Source organism: Manihot esculenta, chromosome 13 (genome assembly GCF_001659605.2).
Source record: "Manihot esculenta cultivar AM560-2 chromosome 13, M.esculenta_v8, whole genome shotgun sequence".
Taxonomy (NCBI): Eukaryota; Viridiplantae; Streptophyta; class Magnoliopsida; order Malpighiales; family Euphorbiaceae; genus Manihot; species Manihot esculenta.
The window spans coordinates 3,274,231-3,296,155 of NC_035173.2; the positions used below are offsets into that span (position 1 = coordinate 3,274,231).

The window sequence follows — 21,925 nt, forward strand, 5'->3', positions numbered from 1 at the left end:
ATTAAAAAGGAAAAAAAAATCACTTCTCTTGTTCAAGATTTAAGAAATAGAAGTGGAAAGGGAAATCTATAAGCTAGGAAAAAAAGAGAGCATTCATTTCATAAGTTCAAGTGATGTATAGCTAGGTTAGCCGGAAATCCAGCTTTGCTCATGAGTAATGTGGGGTTTGCATAGCTTAGATAACTATTGATTAATTAAGTGATTATACAATAATAAAATTTTATTTATATAAATCTGATTTAAGTAAGAATTTCCATTTATCTTTTAAATATAAATCCAATGTGAGAAATGCTGAAAGTGACTCTCAACTGCACAACTCAATATTTTAGCATTTCAATTATGAAGTCTTTTTTTTTCTTAAGTACCAGAAAAAAAGAAAATCTTACCTCATCTAACATCACCCTTTTGCTAGTACACCTGGGATAGATAATCTCAGAAAAAAAAAAAACTTGGGATCTAATTAATATGAACCTAAAAATAGAAGAGAGAGAGAAAAGAAAAGAAAAGAAAAAAGAGAAATCTCATGCATGGTAATAGAAAATATGCTTCATCATTGAACACCACTAATAAAAGAAAAATATGATTCCCAACTGCCAGTAAATGGTAGCCAAAGAGTCTCTCTCTTGTATGTTATAGTCAAAACAATTGAGAAGGTTTACGTATTTTTAAAAATTGAGGAACGAACTGATTTGAGTTTTTTTTTTTAGTAAATTTTTTTAAAAATATGATGTTTCACTGCAACTCTCTTTTTCTTGTTTGTAATGGAATTTGAGAGGCGTACGATGTTGGGATATAAAATAATCCAAAGAAGGTACTGTAAAAAATAAAAAATAAAAAGATTTGCTATGGCAATGATGAGAGGAAAGGACACAAGTGGGCGCAGGATAAGCACGTGGGAGTCGCCTTTCTCATCGCATGCTGGCTTTGGCCAAGGAAAATGGAAAATATGCCTCAACCCTTGAGCCATATTTCTTAGTTTCAGCTTACAAAGAAGAAAGAAAAATAGCACTACCATAGATTCCTACATTTGTTAAGCTCCTGTTTTTGCCATTCATATCAAGAATCTTGGATTTAAGGTTGTAACTTTGTGACCATTCTTTATTTTTCTTTTGTAATAACCTCTTTTTTTAGTTCAAGAAAAGGGTTTTAGGATATGATAAGTAGTTGTGTGTGTTCTGTTCTAGGGAAGGTATGGTTTCTTTTTCTTTTTTCTTCTTTCACTGTCTTGTGTTTGATTGGAAGACAATTTGGTGGGTGAGCTGTATCTGATCTTTATGGGTTTGCTGTGGTTTTTGATTCTTTGTTTGCATGTCCAAATCCTATGGGCTACAGAGTTTGAATGATTGGACATGCACTTTGGAGTGTTTGATCTTCTGGGTTTCCTTAAATTCTATTTTTATATCACCTACAACTCAATCTTTTGGCATTACTTTCTTTGTTGGGTATCTCTATGTGCTCCATGAATTTTCTATCCCTTTTTCTTTTTACTATAAATGAGTGAAAATTACAGCTTTAAATGGGATTGAGGTATAGTTTGTTCTTTTGCTAAGTTGAAGACTTCTTTTTTTTAATCAGGAAACCAGTGGTCTTGAGTGGAGAACATTTCTTGCTTGCTAGCTTGCTGGGGAAGGAATTTTCTGTGGCTTTTCTTGCATTGAATGTGAAGTTAAAGTACAACTGATGAACACATAAAATCAGGAAGAAAGATTTTAAGGATTAGCTATGAAGTTTATGAAACTTGGATCCCGGCCGGACACCTTCTACACTTCTGAAGCTGTCAGGTAAGAAGTTTTCGGTGGTTTTGCTAGAAGACATGTATTTCCTGGAAAAGATGACAGGAATTTATTCCCTTAATGCAGGTCTGTCTCCTCTGAAGTCTCTAGTGATCTCATAATTCAAGTGAAAGGAAGTAGATATTTGCTTCACAAGGTAACATTTTAAGATTTTTTTCCTATTCTGATTATGATCTGAGGTTTTGTCTTGTGCTGATTCCTTGTAAGTTCATTGTTTTTACAGTTTCCTCTGCTTTCCAAGTGCTTGCGTCTACAGAGAATATGCTCTGAAACCCCAGAATCTTCACAGCATCAAATAATCCAACTACCAGATTTTCCAGGTGGGGTTGAGGCATTTGAGCTCTGTGCAAAGTTCTGTTATGGTATTACAATCACTCTCAGTGCTTACAACATTGTCGCCGCGAGATGTGCTGCTGAATATTTGCAGATGACAGAGGATGTAGAGAAGGGGAACCTAATATACAAGCTTGAAGTTTTCTTTAATTCTTGCATACTAAATGGGTGGAAGGATTCGATTGTTACTCTACAGAGCACTAAAGCATTTCCTTTATGGTCAGAAGATCTTGGAATTACAAGCAGATGCATAGAAGCTATTGCCTCAAAGGTCTTGACTCATCCCTCAAAGATAAGTTTGTCACACAGTCACTCTAGAAGAGTAAGGGACGATGTATCTTGTAATGGAACTGAGAGTCAGAGGCATAAACCGGCGAACAAAGGGTGGTGGGCTGAAGACATGGCGGAATTAGGCATAGACCTATACTGGAGAACCATGGTAGCCATTAAATCTGGTGGAAAGATAGCCTCTAATCTCGTCGGAAATGCATTGAAAATTTATGCAGCGAGATGGCTGCCTAACATATCAAGACCAAGGAATGATAACAATGAAGAAGCATCAGACTCGGATTCAGACTCGGGGAATGAGATGAATTCAAAACATAGGCTGCTTTTGGAATCAATAGTAAGTTTGCTCCCAGCAGATAAAGGTGCTGTATCTTGCAGTTTCCTGCTGAAACTGTTGAAAGCAGCCAATATCCTTAACGCTTCCGCTTCTTCAAAAATGGAATTGACTAGAAGAGTGGGACTTCAGTTAGAGGAAGCAACAGTAAATGATTTGTTAATACCCTCTTTCTCGTATGCAAGTGAAACTTTGTATGATGTAGACCTGGTAATGACAATACTGGAGCAATTCATGTTACAAGGGCAAAGTCCACCGACTAGTCCTCCGAGATCTAAGTTAGGATTCGAAAGGAGAAGGTCTCGCTCAGCAGAGAATATTGATTTGGAGTTTCAAGAGAGCAGGAGGTCTTCTTCTGCTTCACATAGCTCAAAATTGAAAGTAGCAAAGGTTGTAGATGGTTATCTTCAAGAGATTGCCAGAGATGTAAATTTGCCTCTTTCAAAGTTCATTGCACTTGCTGAGTCCATTCCGGATTTCGCAAGGCTTGATCATGATGATCTCTACAGAGCTATTGACATTTATCTCAAGGTAAGAGGAAAAATTTCCTTTCTTGTTCTCAACAAATTTACCATAATTCACTCCATAGTTGATGTTAGGACATATTTCACTATCACATTCTTGGAAGTGGGTCACCATTATCAGTTAGATAACCAACTCTTTTGACCTCAGGATCTTGACATATTCATAATTTTATATGCAATTAGGATTAGGCAGACCTAACAAATTTAGTATGAATGGCTATAATCTGTGTGGTATAGTTGTGAATTAGTAAATTAGTATTTCTGTTACAAGTTTGAAATTTATCATGAGTCTCTTATGTGAACTCCAGGCACATTCAGACCTAAACAAAACCGAAAGAAAACGGTTATGTCGAACACTAGACTGCAAGAAATTATCTGTTGAAGCCTGCATGCATGCTGCACAGAATGAGCTACTCCCATTGAGGGTGGTAGTGCAAGTTCTCTTCTTTGAGCAAGCTAGAGCAGCCATGGCTGGAGACAAAGTCACTGAGCTGCCTAGCAACATCAAGGCACTTCTAGCTTCACATAATATTGACCCATCAAGGCCAACAGCAGCATTAAGCACCACTACAAGCTTTCCTGCAGAGGATCAGTGGAGTGTCTCAGGCCTTAAATCACCCAAGTCGAAGATTTCTAGTTTAAGGATGAAATTAGCTGAAGATGATGATTTGGATTTAAATGATCTGCAATCAAATGGGCTTGGGAGAGCTTCCAAGTTTAAGGCTATTCGTGGTCTTCCTACACGACCAAAAGGGATGTTCAGTAAGTTACTGTCCATCAATAGAAGTGCCAGTGAAAAGAACTGAATGAGAATTTTGATTATTTCCAGGCAACAGTTGGTAATTTCAAGTGCAACTTATACGCTGGTTTTTTTCTTGTCCTCTGTAATCCTAGATGAAAAGAAAGAATCTTAATATGCATTATTGATGTAATCTAATAAAATAAGAATCAAGATTTTCAGGACATGAGAGCAAAATCTCTTGGTGGATCTCAATTTCAGAACTAGAACAGAAATCTTGAATGTAGATCTGTAATAGTGGGGTCAATATTCTTGTATTTATCTACAAATCTGCCTTTGTCTCTTCTTGCATCTCCCTGGATCCTCACTTGTTCATCACTGCAATTAGTTTTCACTTTGTCTTTTATCTGACAATGCATTGATGTTATGTTGGAAATGTTTTTTTGTCTTACTCCTTTCTTTAAGCTCAAAATTTCAGTTGTTAATGGAATTCCATAGCCTTCTGAACTCTTGCTAATCAAGGAATTCTTACTATGAATAAATCGAATAATTGAAAACTGAAATTTAAAAATAATGAAAACCAAACTGATTTTCTTGATCAAAACACTGTTAGAACTCAACATTGCGAAACAAAAACATCATCCTTCCCTTTTTCTGTCATCCAGTAAAGGAATTGACTGGTCTAATGCTATTGAAAATGGGTAATTTCCTTTCTTCAAATTCTATGCAGCTTTGAGGTGGTTTAATTATTATTTTATTTGATTTGTAATCATCAAAATTATTAGTTGCAAGCTACAAATTTGTCTGATGGGAACCTTTATAATCAATGGAGATGAACAATGCATGCTGAAATATAAATAATCTCAGTACCTACTAAAAGATTTTTGAATATAGGTCTAAGTTATGGAGCATTGGGCTGCATCATTGTGAGTTGGACATCATTTTGGTGAGATCATGATTGCAGCCATTATAGTCATCATAAGTTTCCTCAAAGAAAATGCTGTTCACAAGCAGCTGCATGTCTCTTGCTCTCCATCTCTACATTGTGTCTTTGTGATTCTTTTGCTTTTCTTCTTTCTTTCTTTTCTGCTTTTTCTTTCCCATTTTGCATTGAAGTGTTCCTTAACAATTATTGTCTCTTCTTTACTTTATTGTATAATCTTCTAAAGCTGGCTTATCTTGCTTAAGAAAGATTGTCTGTCTCTTTTGATTCACAATCCAATTTATTACTTTATTTACATAAAATAATTTATATTTAAAAAATATTCTCTGTCAAAATAAAATAACAAAATATGATATTTTTTTCTATTTTATTCTATTAATTAAAAAGTAATCACTAACCTTAAATTTTATTTCTTTATTCATTCCACTAATTTTTTTTTTTATAAAAAGGCAACTACATCACCTCTCACCATCCAAGTTCTTTCCCTCGTCTTCTTTTCTCCTCCTACAGCATTTAATAAGTTGGACTTCGAGTGGGAAAGTTCAAAGTTCTAAGGGACCAAAACTGGTTGTTGCCATTAACTGCTGATCTTGAAAATGCAATTCATTTGCAGTTTGCAGCTGTTCATCATTATATCAGGTTGATGTACAAATCCAATAGCTGACTAAATAAATAAATAAAATTAAATAAGCTGGCCAAGAAATGTGATGGTGGGGTATGTTTTGTTGGTAGCTCAAATATCTTCATGTCAATCAATTCCAATGTCTTGGTTGAGCCAAAAGCTCCTACCCGCATTTACAAGGCTTTGATTCTGAGCCTCAGATGAAGATTTCAATGCTTTGTGATTGAATGGCAAGAATCCCATTTGATTGAAACAGCTTCAATTTTATTTTAAATGCTAAGTTAATTAGAATCAAATGGTAAAAAGCTTCATTTTTCCTGTGTTGAATAAGCTTGGGATTGATGCTCCTACTACTGGAACTGTTTAGTAAAGTAGTTGAGTGTTAATTTAAATCAAATTCTTTAAACCCAACGAGTTTTATTGTCAACCATTTAAACCAAATCTTTTTTAAACTCAAACAGTTGAGAAACAGTAATGTACTAAGCAAACAACAGTGCACACGCAAATGATACAATTATGTGATGAATTACTGGGCCTCATGCATATATACTTGCATTAATGAGTAGCTGCGGGATCATCAGCTGTGGCATTAACCTTAGAGGCCGAGTCCCGGAGAGACAATGCAGAGTCGATGCCTTTTGTTCGTCGGAGGTTCGGGCCACGGTGAAGCCTGCACCTGAAAGAACCAGCATGGGTAGTTGGAGAGCATAAGCAATTGTTCTTTGTAAGCTGAGGCATAGTCACTTGACATTTAGCAACCACGTCACTAGAAATGTTATCATGGTCTGATGATGGAATCTCCACCTTCGTATTGTTAGTCTTGCTGATTATATGACCACTCTCCATTAATTTATTGATCCTGCAAAAAAAAAGAAAAGGAAAGGCTTTTCCTGTGACCCCTAGAAGAATCCTAAAGCCTCTGGAACTCTAAAATGGAGATGGTGCAGTAAAGAAAGATATATATAGAGAAAGAAAGAGATGGATGCAGCGCAAGAGATCAAATTAGATGATACTGAGCTTTTTTACTAAATTTCAAATTCAAATTCTGAGTTCAAAGAATTTGTTATTATCTTGTTTGTTTGGTAAGAAAAAGTAAAGAAAGGCAAATATGGTTGGAGGTTAAAAGAATTCAGCTAATCAATTGCAGGCCCAATTTCTTACCTTTTCTATTTCTGACTTTGCCAATGGGCCAACAAGAGGACTACTCATAATGACTATAATGATTTCAAAGTTCACCAAATTAACTAAATCATTTAATTCGAATCCTTTATTTTTTTTAAATAAATAGTATTTAGTTTATGAATATGAAAAAAAATTAAAATAAAGAAAATGATCATATCAAGTAAATTTTCATTAATGAATTATGATGACCGCTGAATTTCTTCATTCCATTATGAGGCCGGGCCGATAGCAGCAGCCCACAATCAGGAGGCTCCTAAGCCTCCGAATAAGTCAGGCCTAATCCGTTCATCCTCCTGATCGGACTCCTATTTAAGTCACTCAATTGAACCGGTCTAGCCCATTTCAGCCTTAAAGCCAGCCCTTTCCTATGTTCCGGTTCTTTTTTCTCAAACTCGGTCACAAGAAGAAAAGACTGTGGGTCCAGTCATTTCACAGCCCTGTCCACTTGCGCGCCGAAGGGAATTAAATGCTTGCCTGACACAGGGAGGGTCCTGGAGTTATCCGTACGTACGGACTTGCACCAAGGGGTCGGTGGTCCTATAGCGGAATGACCATCTCGCGTGAGGGGAAAGAAAGAGGATAAAAGAGAGGAAACACTCTCCTCTAAGGGGAGCTTTTGGCTAAGTTTACAGAATCCTGTTAAACCCTATTTTCTGGATCTCAGATGATCAAATTATAATTTAAATTTCTTTACTCTTTACAACCTTTAACACTCTTTACTCTTCATAGCAGACATATTCCTAGTGTTTGGCTTCATAGTTCTCGCAATTTGCTACAAGTTTTTCACTCTGTCTTAAGTATAATTATGGAAAGTAATATAATTTCATGAATTAATTTAATTGATGGATGATAATTTACTCTTTTATTTTATAGATAATTGGTAAATCTATCGATTAACAAGATAGTAATATGTGGCTGATAAGAAATTATTAAGTAATATGAATAAGGAGGGTAGTGCTAAATGGATGTAATCAATGGCTGGAGTAATAGCTCTACGTCTTAAATATTTAAGATGTTTGGAGAGTCTATGCTGTAGAATTGTAGAGAGAGTTATGAAGTTCAAGAAGACAAAATAAAAGTTATATTCTCGATGAAGACAAAGGTATTTATACTTCTATTCATACAATGTATATTTGACACATGTCTCTTCAAAGTATACCATTGTATTTTTTAAATTTACTCATTAATATTGAACAATTGGTTCATTTAATTCTTAATCGGCTAAAAATATACTTTTTTTAACGTATTTTAAGTCTAGATGGCTAAAGCACGTGCATATAAAATATTGTACGAACATTCTATTGATATAAACTTTTTAGTCTGCTCTGCTCATTGATAATAGACGGTCAGGCTCATTTAATTGGCTAAAAACATATTTTCTCTAACACACATTAAGTCTAAGTAGTTAAAGCACGCTCATGTAAAGTATTGTATAAGCGTCCAAGAAGTTGAGGGACCAAATATAAAAAACTAGAGCGCTAGAGAGTTCGGACTAGTCTAATCCCTTTCGAACGCTTTTAGACGAGTAGTGTATATATATCATAATAGTATTTAAGTGAAATATTTTTTTTTTGCTAAAGTTACTACGATATAGGGTATTGAGGGAATTGAATATAAAACTTCTCATACTTATCCTAATGTACTTATTTTTAGATTAGATATGCGAGTGCAATAAGCGAAATGTTTTACTCTCAAGAAAATATGTTTTCATATACTTATACTATGGCCTTATTGGCCCAATGATATGATGAACTTAGAGCACTATTCCACTATTGGACCTCATCATTGTACGCACTCGGTCCTAACATTTTTGCCTTAACGTTAACTTCTCTTAATTATCTCCTAAAAAAACTTAGTTAAGCTTCTAAAATTCAAATTTGTCGTTTTTCTTATATGATTTAGGTTATTATGAGATTTAATTTTGAATATATTTTTCATAGATTAAAATTGTGATTCGTTCGACTCAAAAATTATATACTATAATTTTAATTATGAGAAAATAATAAGAATATGGATAGAAAATTATGCATTCTAAATGTATAAAGAATTTTGATGGAAGGAATGTAAATTAAATTGATGCCATAAAAATTACGGGATCGAAAAGAAAATAATTTTAAAAAATTTTATATAAGGACAATAAGGTAAAATTACACACGTGCGATGAATGAAATTATACAAATAACCCCAGTTCTACGGATGAATTAAGATGATCTCTCTGGTTGTTTTCCATGCATGAATGCTGGTTTTACATTGAAATGCAGGAGACTTGATCATAGTAAATGCAGGAGACTTAATCATAGTAAATGCAGGAGCTTAAAAGGTGGTAATGGTTTCCAGGAATTTACAGCAGTGGAAGATGTAATAGTATAAGGTTGTTCAAAAGGACCTAATTGTATAAGCTCAAAGATTGGGTTATCATTAAATACATGGGTACCATTCCCCACAACTTTTTTTTGAGCTTTGCGGCTGTGTTTCTAAAAGGAATCGCTAGCTATAATTAAGCTTAAAATTATTGAAATAGCAGGGGCCTGGCTACAACTAGATGCACTGTGCTCAACCTGTTGAAAAATAAAATTTTGAATTAAAAATTTCATGCTACTTTGAAATAATAACATTTCCTTTAATACAGATGCTGGAGAACAGAAGGAGAAGAAGGAGAACTCCTTCAAGCCAGCCTTTGGTGGTGTTATATTTTTTTTCACTTTTAAAGGAAATTATATAGTCATTTTATTTTTCTTTTGAAAAGAAAAGAATCTGTTCGATTTCTTGTGCAAAACATGTGATAATATCATATAGTTGGGGATACAGAGAGTTGCAGACCAGTGAACAACGAGAAGTGATGTTTTGTCTTGTATAAGAAATAAGACAACATTATTAATTATGGATATGAACCTGGCAACTTCACTTCCCCAGGAATTTAAAAAGTTGGCCTTACCTTTTTAGGGTTTTCATTTCTTTTGACAATGGAGCTCTTAGCAAGAAAATAAAGGTACACAGGATCATCAGACATTTGATCCCTAGACATTGCTGTTCTTTCTTTTACATGAAAAGAGGAATCCAAAACGCTTGTTCTAAGCAGAATCAACACTACTGTTTCACTTCCAAGGTCAAACGCAAAAGCCACAAAACAGAAACGCAGAGAGTATCTTACAAGAAATATGCCCATAGAAAAAGGAAGAGAAGGAACGATTGGAGGATCACAATACGGAACTTAAACACATTGTTATCATTAGGCAGAACACTGCTTCAAGTTTTAAATTCCCAAGAGGAGAGATTACATACGGTAGCATTTAAAAATTAAATTTAAACTAGATAGCTAGCAAATGATTTTCCAGAAACCTTAGATTAGCATTGGGTTTAATATATTTCTAATGCTCAGAAAATAAGCTTGTTCGACATAAACCATAGAATATCTTGTGAACTTCTAACAAGTTGCACTAACTGAAAGCTTTCAACCCTTCACATAAAATCTGGATGTTGGAAAATATCTTGAAGAATGGAGTCGGCACCCATTTGATGATGAAGCTTCTCTTGCAGACCAACATGACCGTAAGGAACCACATGAGAATTAATTCCATGGGAACTCTTAAACTGTGCAGAACCACCATGGTAATGGCCAAGATAGACACCCAAGTTCTCATTTTTAACTAAGAGCTCACTCTCGATGCTCCTTCGAAACTCATCCAGCGATGGGTAGGAGGTAGACATTTCAGGTCCTGGTGCAACGATGGACTCTCCAGTGCAATTTAAGGAGCTGCTTGACGAGTGAATTTTCTCAGACGCGGGTTTTGGCAAAAAACCTTGAATGATCTCTTGTAACAAACCAGAATCGGATGGTTCTCTTGGAAAGAATTCCAAGTAATCAACCTGAGAGTTTGGCTTACCAGAGCCTCCAGATGAGTTATAACTCTGATTATCATCATTCATTGGTAAAGCACTCAAAGAAGAGCCTGCAAAAGTGTCAGAGACATTTGAATCATTGGAGGGATTCTTACCACTGGGGAAAGTGTTGGACAGAGAACTACAGGATCCGTTAATGTGCGGAAACTGATCGTATAGAGCTTGTGGATGATTATACAAAGATGAACCAGAAGAGGGATCAAGGAAATCTCGAAGAAGAAGCATGTTAAAAGAAGCAGAATTACTCCTCTGGGGAGCAGACCCGGAGAAGTCTCCAACGTCAGGGTTTCCAAAAGATGGCCAATTTGAAGAATTAGAGTTGCACTGGCGAGAGGGAATATCTCTGATGGACGCCTGAGCTTGTTTTGATGACAAACCAACAGGAGGGACAAAGTGGTCTGTAGAAGAGTGAGGATCAGAAGTAGGGTACACGAAATTGGTGCGAGCCTTGAGACCACGCATGGCTCGAGCAGCACGGTCATAAGCACAAGCAGCCTCCTCAGCCGTGTCAAAAGTACCAAGCCAACGTCTTTCTTTGGACTGAGGGTCCCTAATCTCAGCTGCATACCGACCCCAAGGTCTCCGACGAACCCCACGGTACCTCATGGTACCACCTGAGCCACCACCACTTTCTTTCAGCGACCTCTTGTTCGCGGTGGAGGCTGCGGCGGAGGCAACAGCTGGGGCTCCATTTGTGGACTTTTTGTGGTTGTCTGGAATGGATTCCTGGACATGGGTCATTCCACTAAGCCGCCTAAGAGCTTCCTCCATAAGAGGAGATCGAGTGAGAATAACAGTTGAAGAAGGACGAAAGGCCAAAAAGCAAAAGAGAAGAAGGGGCTTGAATAGAATGGAAATGATGGAGTTTGGCACCTGGACCCTGTGAAGTAGTGTATTTATAGGTAAACATATAATAAGGCAATAAAAAGTTGTGGGAGTTGTTAGGGATCGCTTAGAAAAGTGAACTGATTTAAGCCATGCATGGATGCTACCTTCAAATTCAATAATATTTTAACGACTAGGATTTTCTACAGGGCCAACCGTCCTTGATCTAGAGCCCTGCGATCATCCCTAAAGCCCTAGTTCTCGTGTACATAACACTATTCTGACCGTTGGATATAAAGGACAATAACGAGCTCCTTTTCATTCACATGAAAAAAAAGATCAAAAGCAACTTACAAATGAATAGTGGAGTAGTGGAGTAGTGATTAGGGCTAAAAAGATTGTAATAATTAGATGGGTTATTACATTAGGGAAGATTTATGATGAAACGGTAATTTGTCGGTTTTCAAGTTTAAGAAAGGGAAGCGGTTTTGTTTTGTTTTGTATTGTATTGGTGCCAGCTAAGATAATTGGGAGGTTGAGCTATTTCCAAGAGGATTTATATACCAGAGGAGATTTTTATTTTAATCCTTATCGTTTTGGGCTCTTGATGATATGATTGATGTAGATTGATAATGTTTAATGACAACAATTCTCTTTTCCATAATTTTTTTTTTATAAAAAAAAAAAAAGACTAATCCCTTTATTGAATATGTGGAAAGTAATTAGGAGGAAAATGAGCGATTTCCACTTTTAGAAAAAAAAAAAAACCATTAAGGACGGAAGAAAAAATAATGTTTATTTTTTTTAGTTATTTTCTTTATAATTTCGAGAATATAACTTAAATAAACAATATTTTTTGTTCTATACATATCCCTATATAAATAATAAAAAAATAAATTTATAAAGATATAATTATTTTCTTTATTTTATTTCTTTCAAATAAAAAATTTTAATTTAATTTGATTTAGTTCTTATTTATGAGCTATGGCATCTTTTCTGAGCATAACGTAATTCTAATTTCATTTTAATTAATTAATAGACAAACTACATATTAATTACAGAAATTACAATTATATTACATACGCTCTTAATCTCAGAAAAAAAATTTTATATTATTAAAAAATAATATCATTAAAGAATTTAAGTATTGAAATTAATAAATTCATAAATTAATTATCTTTTATTTAAAATTTATAATTAGATATTATTAAAAAATAAATCTATCTTAAGGACAGTGGAATATAGCACCTAATATATATATAATATTTTTTTAAATATAAAAAATGATGAAAAGAGTCATTTTATTTAAAATAATTTACTTTTTATGAGAGCACAAATTTATTTAGCTTTAGAAAATTTTTTAGTTCTAAACACCAAAAATAAAATAAGTATTTTTTTATATATATCTTAGAAAATAAACAAACCCTTAATACAAATTTAAAATTTTGTTATATTAACTTTCTGTTTGGGATTTTTTTTTAAAATAAGTATTTCCCTAGTTATTTTACTTAATTTATTTTCCTTTTTTTCTCCGAAAATATGATAAGAATATTCATATTAATAAGAGTTCTTTTGGGTCAGAGTAGAACAAATATCCATATTTATATATATATTTAAATTTATTTTCCCATGTAGAAAAAGTAAATTTTCTGGAAATTTGAGAACTACAAACTCTGATCCTTGTAATTATAAATCTGAATGATTACACTGGCGGCGCTCAGAAGTTGTTCCTCCCTATTTGGTTTATTTAATTAATTAATTTTATGTGTTTGAATTTCCAATGGTATAATAAATATTTGGAATCTGTAAAATTAAAAATAATTAATTAATAGTGAAGGAGGGAAGTAAATTAGGGTTTGAAAACCAAGGAGATTTGATTTGATGTTTGATATTCACATGGAGTTGAGGAGTCCATCTGTCTGATTAGGGTTTGTTCTCTTTATGCTTTAGCTCACAAAAATAAAAAAACCTTTCTCGGCTAATTCTTTGTAATTTTCAATAATAAACTATTTTATAGTTTTGATTTTTAAAAAAATTTATAATAATTTATTTAAAATATCCTTTAAATAAATATATTTTTTCATATATTAATATTAAATAACTGAAATAGTAATAATATATATGAAAATAATAATTAATATTATTTTAAAATTTTTAAAATGATAAATAATTTGAGATAATCCCTTATTGTAAGACACAGATAATACAATGCACGTGGGTGATGAGCTACGAAAAAAAAGAAAAAGAGAGAGAGAAATCCATAGGAAAACCCAGGACCTTGCATCAGCTTGTGTAATTGACACGAGAGAGAGAGAGAGAGAGAGAGAGAGAGAGAGAGACTCCATTTAGTCGCAGTTGGAAGCTTAGTGCCTAAAGTATGAGTTGTTCTGTTGTTTTTCAAGTTGAGCCAAAATAATAATTATAATAATAACCAGAGAGAGAGAGAGAGAGAGACTAACGAGGGTTAAGATTTAAGAACTGAAGGTGGTGGTGAGAAGGACGGAGACGCCAAAACAGAAAAGATGAAAGATAAGATTTTTAACGACAAGATGAGATCCTGTCAGCCTAAATTCATCAATACACACTTCAGCTTTTTCTACTAACACACCCCCTCACTCTTTTTTTTTTATATAAAACAATATTATAATATTTTTGGGGATATAGGGAATGTCTTCAATTCCTTTTTCATGTCCCATCTGTGCATGCCTTTTCCTTTCTTTCTAACCCCTTTTCCAATGCATCCCTAAGACTTGTGATGTGATTTCATGATGATTTATAATTTATTTTTTCTCTTTTGGACAGACTCATCAAAAAATAAATCACTTTCTCTTAAATTTCTATATATTCAGAAATCGAATTTAAGACGTTGATTAAAGAAAAAGTGATCAGTAATATCTCATAGAAGTAGAGTAATGGTCATGTGTTATTGTGGTGGCGAAATGTAGCAGAGTGGAGGAGGCATATGGCTATGGCTTAAACAGAAGCAAATAGTAGAGTTCTGAAAAGGCAGGGAACAAGAACTGGAAGCTGAAGCTTTCATTAAAATCAACACTGCAACCATCAATTACACTATTTTCGTACATTAGCATATCCCCACCAATTCCACTTTTGCCAGTGGATCAAGATCTGCTTACGGCTTCCACCCTTTTAAAATAAAATCTCTATTTTTTTCTAACCAAATGAGGAAGGAGAAGTTGCTGTGTGTTTATGTGCATGTGGCAGGCTAATGCATATGTATGTGAGAAAATTAACCATCTTACAATTTTGAAGGTCCTATACCTTTTCGAGATCCAAAAATGAGCAGGCAACCCTATTACTACTCTACGAAAACGTCGTCCTTATAGTCAGAAAAAAGCTCACCATCAACGTATAACGCGGATCAGAACCCTAATTGATCCCCGTCGATTCTTCTGCTCATCTCTCCAAGCTCTTCTCTTCCATCATGTGTAGTACCGCGTGGCAACGTCTATATCCATGCTTCTCTTCTTCTTCTTCTCTCTTTCTTACTCCTTTCTGACATTTGGCATGTACAAGAAAAGAAAAGAAAAGTACCCTCTTGACTCTATCGCTCTTTGGCGAGCTACAAAATCTTTGGATGAGACCAGTATCGAAAATGCTTGTCGGGTTCAGTCTCTTTTTTGAAACTATAAACTCGCATTGTCTACCAAGTAAACATATATAACCATGCTTCTCCTCCTCCATTCTTCTTCTTCTCATACATCCATGTTTCTCATCAGCTGAAAAGTTCTATGGATAAACAGTAATCGCAAAAAAAAATTCACTTTCTTATTAATTAAAAAGTTGACAGATTTTAATATTGGTAGTTTTTTTTTTTTGGGAATAATTTTCATGTAAAAGTTGTTTACTTTGAATTATGTGCTTTTGCAGTTGATGAATTAAGTAGTTTCACAATTTGTCTGAAACATCTAATCTCTGAAGTCCAAAACCTTTTTCAGAATGTCAAAAGAGAGCCATGGCAGATGTTGAGAAATTCAATATAGTTGAGTATGTGGGTGCGCGCGTGTGAAGCATTTGGAGCAGAGCACGCATGGGAAGTGAAAAGTGAAGAGACCTAGCTAGCTACTGTGACTGCAAATGTCTTCTTTGCTTTCTGGTCTACCACTCTAGGGCTTAGTAATTAATATGTTGCAGGATTGCTTCTCTACTCCCTTAAATATATACATAATGCTAAATGCACCCATGTACTAATAAAAATTAACCAATACCAAAAAATTAAAAAAAAATTAATCTATCAATTAAATACAAAATCAGTAGTCTCACTTTGTATAATAAAATGAAAGCAAAAGATGATATTGTTTTAATTAAAATTAAAATTAAATTATTAACTACTGTAATTTTTTATAAATTTATAATCTATTTTATATTTTTTATTATTTCATAGTTTTAATCAGCACAAAATTTGTTAGTATTTAATTGGACCAAATTATAATTTCAAAATGAAACAATTTTAATTATAATTTTTGAAAGTTTTGAATATTAAATTATAAAATATCTGTTTTACATGCAAAATATTGTTTGATTAGAATGGGAGAAAGCTTATTTATTTAGGTAACTGCATACAACAGCTGGGTAGCTCTTACTACAATTGTTCCTTTTTTTCTAAAGGAAAAAATTCTAAGACTAAGAGTATCAATTTTTTGTCAACTGCGATTTTCCTTCCACCTTGCCCTAAGGAGACAAGAGACTATTTCCATTTCTTTATCTAGTCCCCACCTATTGGATACAAAGGATTAGACTATTAACACTCTTAAGTTTATCAAAATTTAAAACAGACAGACCGACATCCTCAAAGTCCGGAAAAAATGGATACATCTCTTCAAAACTCATACTATAATGAGTTATTGAACGCATATTTGGCCGACCTCAATAATCGAAATGAACTAATCTATATATATCGGATGAATCAAGTACGACCTATTTAAGCCGGGATAAAGAGGCTGACCTCATACGTACTAGTCATCCCCTTAGTAAAGCACAAGAATCATAAATGCACATGCAGAATGTATAAACTAGGCAACTCTGTATTTATTGTCTTACAACCCATTATTAATATGCCGCCTGACACACTGCACAAAAATATCCCTACCTAGTATGATAGAGACAAAGCACCATGGGGCGTCAAAACTATTAGAGCTATATATATCATTGAATTAACCCTAAACAAGGGGACTCTCTCCCTTGGGGACAAACACACACGAAAAAACCCTAGCACCATCCTCTCTCTTCGGATAGCTTTCTTTCCCTTTTTCCTCTTATATAATTGAAAAGTCTCAAATCTAACTTGAGCGTCAGAGGCTTTTCATCGGGGCATCTCCAGTGGACTTCTAACCCCTTTCTCCATACATTGTAGGCCTTTTCCTCAAAATCGGCCAAGGAGGGACCTGTATGAAATCTCCAAAACCCTGCCAAATCTTACCTCATCAAATGGCGCCGTCTGTGGGGACAAAAGAAACCATTATGTCGTTGAAGTTTCCAAACAAAACCCATTGAGATCCACATGAAAAATTGAGAAAAGCTAACAGCCAAACAATAAAGGAGACCGAAAGAAAGAAAGAGAGTGAAAGACCTAGAAATCACTAGCCGCATCTAAAAGTCGCACGACGAAAATCTGATAGAGGAAGATGCTGAAGTGATAAGAAAGAGTAACACAAAGGCGATCCATTCAATCATGGAAAAAGAGTGATGGGCACAAATTACCCAAGTTGTATAATTACTTTCTTTAGCTTAAAATATTTTTGCTATTATGAACTAGTAAAAAAATTTACAATTTTATATTAAAGTCTTGTGTATGTGAACCCGAATGTGATAAATACACTGAAATAGCTTAAAAAACTCTCTTATGTATTTAATATTAGCATGAATCCATTGAAAAAAAAAATTATCTGTTTAAAGCATGCTAGTTTATGATTTGGAAGTTGTGAAGTGATTTATGCATTGGAATATTTATTAGATTCTTTTAAATCATATGAAATGATATGGTTGCATAAAATTAATATTTGCAATTCAAATTAACAACGAGCATTTTTATTACATATACTCTATATAAATTTTCATTTTGCAGATAAATTTTAAAAGTAAGAATAAGGCTAATAAGTCTAGAAGCCATAACCACAAAATAAAGAAGTCCAATGAGGCGAGTGTCGGCCTTGAAAATAAACCCTCATCACCAAAAAGCCGAGTTGAGAAAATGAAAAAAAAAAAAAAAACCAATGAGATGAGTGTTGGCCTCGGAAATGGACCCTAAGTAAGGGACTCTCTCTCTGAGGGGTAGACATAGGAAAAAACCCTAGAACCATCTTCCCTCTCCTGATGGCTTTCTTCCCCTTTTTTTCTTTTACACTATTGAAAGGTCTCAAACCTAACTTGTGTGTTAGAGAGTCTTCATCCGGGCATTCCTGGTGGACTTTTGACCCTTTTGTCCATATCTTGCAGGTGTTTTCCTTAAAATAAGTTATGAAGGGAGCCGTATAAAATCTCCAAAGTATTCACCCTTTATCAGTCCAATTTCAAATCAACAATCGACCAATCGAATCAGATCTCTATCTAGATGTCTGCATTTAGTCACCCTGTCGAATCTCGCCTCATCATTATATATACATTTTTTTTTATTATTTTGTTTTGTTGAGTTGTGCCACGTTGCGAGGAGAAGATTTTGATCGAGCAACTTCCTAGAACTATGGTGGAAATTCTGTATGTTGCATCTTTGTGTAGTTCTTGTGCATTTGCAAGTTTGATCTCCTCCTCAAAGCTACGAATCTCATAATATCATTCACTTCTTTCCTTCTTTATGCTTTGTTTGAGAGATACTAGATACAAAGTAAAATAAGGTTTTTAAGATAAAATCCTTTTAAGTGAAGCATTATACGGTTTTTAAATCAACATTCATCATCTTTTATTATTTAAAACAACTAAAAGTTTTTTTAATGTATATTAAAATTTTAAAGATAAATTATTCTTCATCCATCAAATTGATAGATTAAAAATGGAGATTATCAAAAAATTTTAAAAAATTTCCAAAATCTCAAATATAAATTCCAGGTTTTAATTAAAACATTAAAGGAACTTCCTTAATATAAATTTCCATTGAAATATTATTAAATTTAAACTCTCCATTTGTAAAAAAATAATTTATATTTAAAAAATAATTTTTGTGAAAACTGTTATATATAAAAAATATTTTTCAATAAAGTTCAGCCTAAACTTAACAAGTAGTGTCTGAGTTTGAGTTGATTTATGGCCCTCCTAATATTGAAATGGGTCTCAGCTGAAAGTCACTCTCAATCCAACCCAAACACTCAAGGCAGATAAAATACGAGGAAACCGTATAATATTTGTAAGAATTTGAAGTAATTAGTTAGGGTTAGTTGGAATTGAGTGGTCAAACTCAGTTGCATATGAACCATGAAGTCACTCTCACATCCTTAATTACCACATGCATGGGCCACCACTCCTACACACCATTTAAAGACAATTCCCACCGCATTCAATTCTGCATTAATTATCTATTCATTTCTTCGTAATAATTTTGAAATTTAAAAATATTAAAATAAATAATTTAAATACTTATTAAAAATATTGACAAAAAAATATAATTGTAATAAGAGATTTTTATCAGTTTCTCTTGTTTATTTCCCTTAAATTTGTCAATTCACTCTAATATCATATTAAAAAGATTTAATTTAACTTTATTTCAAATTATGAAATATATATTAATTATATGGGTTAAATTCAAATTTCTTAAAATATAATTGTTTATTAAGTTAAAAGAAAAATAAGAGATGTATAATTTAAAGGAGAGAAAGCTGAGAGAGAGCAGCAGGCTACTGAAAACTGGCAGTTGCAAGCAGACAATTCTGAGGCATTTGTCCCCTAAAAATGAGAAACCTTTATGCCAAAAGGCCTGAAAATCTCTGCTACGCAACCCCAGCGACCCCTCCCTCTTTTATTTACATGGAAAAACCCAAATCCCCAAGTATATCTAGAGAATATATACATCCATCATTCTACATTTATCCTCCTCTTCTGACATTTCCACTCTTCTGTCACCTCTTTAATATATCCCCGCTTTTATTACTATTTTTCTTTGAAATTACCGTTTAATTTTTATTACACGTTAATTTATTGAAATCGGCCCAAGTCACGGACATAAGAGCCCACATACATGGGCCTAGGAATAAAACTGAACCACTCTATTGAAATCAAAATAAGGACAATTTTAACAGAATTTTAAGTCCAATATGAGCCATGTGCACCCACACTCACCCTCAAGGGACTTGCATGGTTATTACCTGAAACTAACAGTTCTTAATTAAGCTCTACAGTCTTCGTCCACGTTAGCTTGTATGGTCCATTAGCCGTACGAGTAACTGTTCGTTCTGTGACAAATGGTCACCATTGACCGGTGAGCTTTAAAGGTAAATGGGTTCCTATTAAATTTTCTATGATGCCTCCACTTTTGGCTGAAGGAAGGCTCATTAGCAAAAGAAGTTATGCCCTGTCCTCGGTCTTCAGTTTCACCGACAATTTATATTCACAGAGGTTGCCGTTGAGAGGCAGAATACAGGGAAAAGTTGAGAAGAAACTTCTAGCTTTCTTGCTTCATGTTACACAACTCATGCTCTAGGTGCTTAAAAGACGATGCTAAAGGAGCAAGTACTCTACAACACAAGTTCGCATCATTTTTCAAGATACTTCTCTGGAGTTCAATTTACAATTTGAACAAGATGACGTTAAATCTCTCCATCCCATAGTTCTTCAAGGGACTTGTATGGTCCATTAGCTGAAACTAGTTGTTCTTTAGGCTGTAATCTTTGTTGTGGGATTTGATTAATCTTGTCATGATCATCTTTCAGTAGTGCCCAATCAAAGATGTTCATATTCTCCTCCAGTCTTTCTTTCCTATAGCTCTTAACCACAAAACTCGTTCCTTGCTCATACAACCATCGCAGACAAACCTGCCCACATGCATAATTAAAATCAAAATTGTTTATAATTCATATAGATCACAAACATAGATAATTTGTGCACAAATGGGTGTTCTTTAAGCTTTTACTTTTCCCCTCCCCCCCTTCTCTCTTAAAATAGATACCTGAGCAACAGTCTTGCCACGAGTCTTTGCAATCTCATTTAGTACTTCATTGTCCATAACTAAACTGCTGCCCCAGCGAGTCCCCTTTGCTCCTAGAGGAGAGTAAGCAGTCACTACAATGTCATTGGCCTTGCAGAACCCTCTGAGCTTCTTCTGTTGCCAGAGAGGGCTCATCTCCACCTGTAAAACTCACCATCCATTTCTGGGTTTCAATTTAATATAGAATCCTCATATAGAGTTTTCGACACATAGTTTAAGACAAATGAAAATGAACAAAACTATAGTTTAAGACAAATGAAAATGAACAAAACTTACTTGATTTACTGCAGGAGGGATAGTAGCAAAGGCAAGTAAGTGTTCAAGCTTCTTGCAAGAGAAGTTGCTAACTCCAATGGCCTTTGTGAGGCCAAGTTGTTGGCACTCTTCCATGGCTGCCCACACAGAGTTGAAGTCCATTGGCAGAAGCTCGTCCTTAGGCATTGGGAACATTAATCTTCCTGGCTTACAACTGATGGGCCAATGGATCAAATAAAGATCTAAATACTCTAGCTGAAGAACCCTGTGCCAATTGGATTATGTAATCCAAACTGATTATCAGGACAAGGATAAGCAAATTAAAGCTGAAATTTTTTGTTTGATTTTGCATTGATCCAAACCAATTCAGTTTTAAAGGATTTATTCCTCACAACTCTCATCCCCATCAGGTCTCAGTCCTTTGTCTAATCACTAAGAATCGATTAGGATTAAAATAATAATAATAAAAAGATAGCCAATTCTGCAAGTTATGCAGCAAAATTTATAGTACTCAAGTTGCTTATATGCTAATTTACAGTAATGGAGAGGGAAAAAAAATGGTAGAATCTGTTTCTTGCCTGAGGGAATTCTTTAGAGCAGGGATAACAAGATCGCTGTGAGCATCGCAGCACCACAGCTTAGAAGTGATGAAGAGCTCGTCTCGAGAACCAATAAGGCCAAGGCTAAGAGCTTCAGCTATGGCTTCTCCGACAGCTTTTTCTGACCTGTACAGTGGAGAAGTATCAAAGTGCCTGTAGCCAACCTTGATCGCCTCCAGGACCGCCGTCTTCATTGTGGCTTCATCGAAGGGGTCCGCCGCTGTCCCCATGCCTATTACCGGCATTTCCTGGTGACCGAAGTAGGAAGCCAGTGTCATCTTCGGTTTCTTCTGTGCGTTGTCCATGCCTTGAAGAGAGAATCTTACAAGTTTTGGTGTTGGTGGATGCAGTATACCTCTCCTTTCTTTTGGCTGGGGCAGAGGAATGAGAAATTTTATATTTAAGTCCTCCAATTTGAAGTATTTTCATATTTTCCTCCG

General features: G+C 34.5%; 3 protein-coding genes across 3 annotated transcripts; 1 reads left to right on the forward strand and 2 right to left on the reverse strand.

The window, feature by feature from the left end:
- Nucleotides 1-870: 870 nt before the first annotated feature.
- Nucleotides 871-4,362, forward strand: LOC110630176 (BTB/POZ domain-containing protein At1g67900). The gene is made up of 5 exons (XM_021777528.2): nt 871-1,076; nt 1,576-1,781; nt 1,860-1,929; nt 2,017-3,279; nt 3,581-4,362. Exons 2-5 carry the CDS (start codon nt 1,723-1,725, stop codon nt 4,076-4,078), a joined length of 1,890 nt encoding a protein of 629 aa, XP_021633220.1. The 5' UTR covers nt 871-1,076; nt 1,576-1,722; the 3' UTR covers nt 4,079-4,362.
- A 5,518-nt stretch (nt 4,363-9,880) lies between these two features.
- On the reverse strand, nt 9,881-11,552 carry LOC110630483 (ethylene-responsive transcription factor ESR2). Its single transcript, XM_021778001.2, has one exon. It carries the CDS (start codon nt 11,427-11,429, stop codon nt 10,218-10,220), a length of 1,212 nt encoding a protein of 403 aa, XP_021633693.1. The 5' UTR covers nt 11,430-11,552; the 3' UTR covers nt 9,881-10,217.
- An 8,458-nt stretch (nt 11,553-20,010) lies between these two features.
- Nucleotides 20,011-21,857, reverse strand: LOC110629454 (non-functional NADPH-dependent codeinone reductase 2). The gene is made up of 4 exons (XM_021776424.2): nt 21,465-21,857; nt 20,908-21,151; nt 20,593-20,772; nt 20,011-20,458 (listed from the first exon to the last, which is right to left on the reverse strand). The coding sequence occupies exons 1-4, from the start codon at nt 21,788-21,790 to the stop codon at nt 20,234-20,236; spliced, it is 975 nt and encodes a 324-aa protein (XP_021632116.1). The 5' UTR covers nt 21,791-21,857; the 3' UTR covers nt 20,011-20,233.
- Between the last annotated feature and the right edge of the window lie 68 nt (nt 21,858-21,925).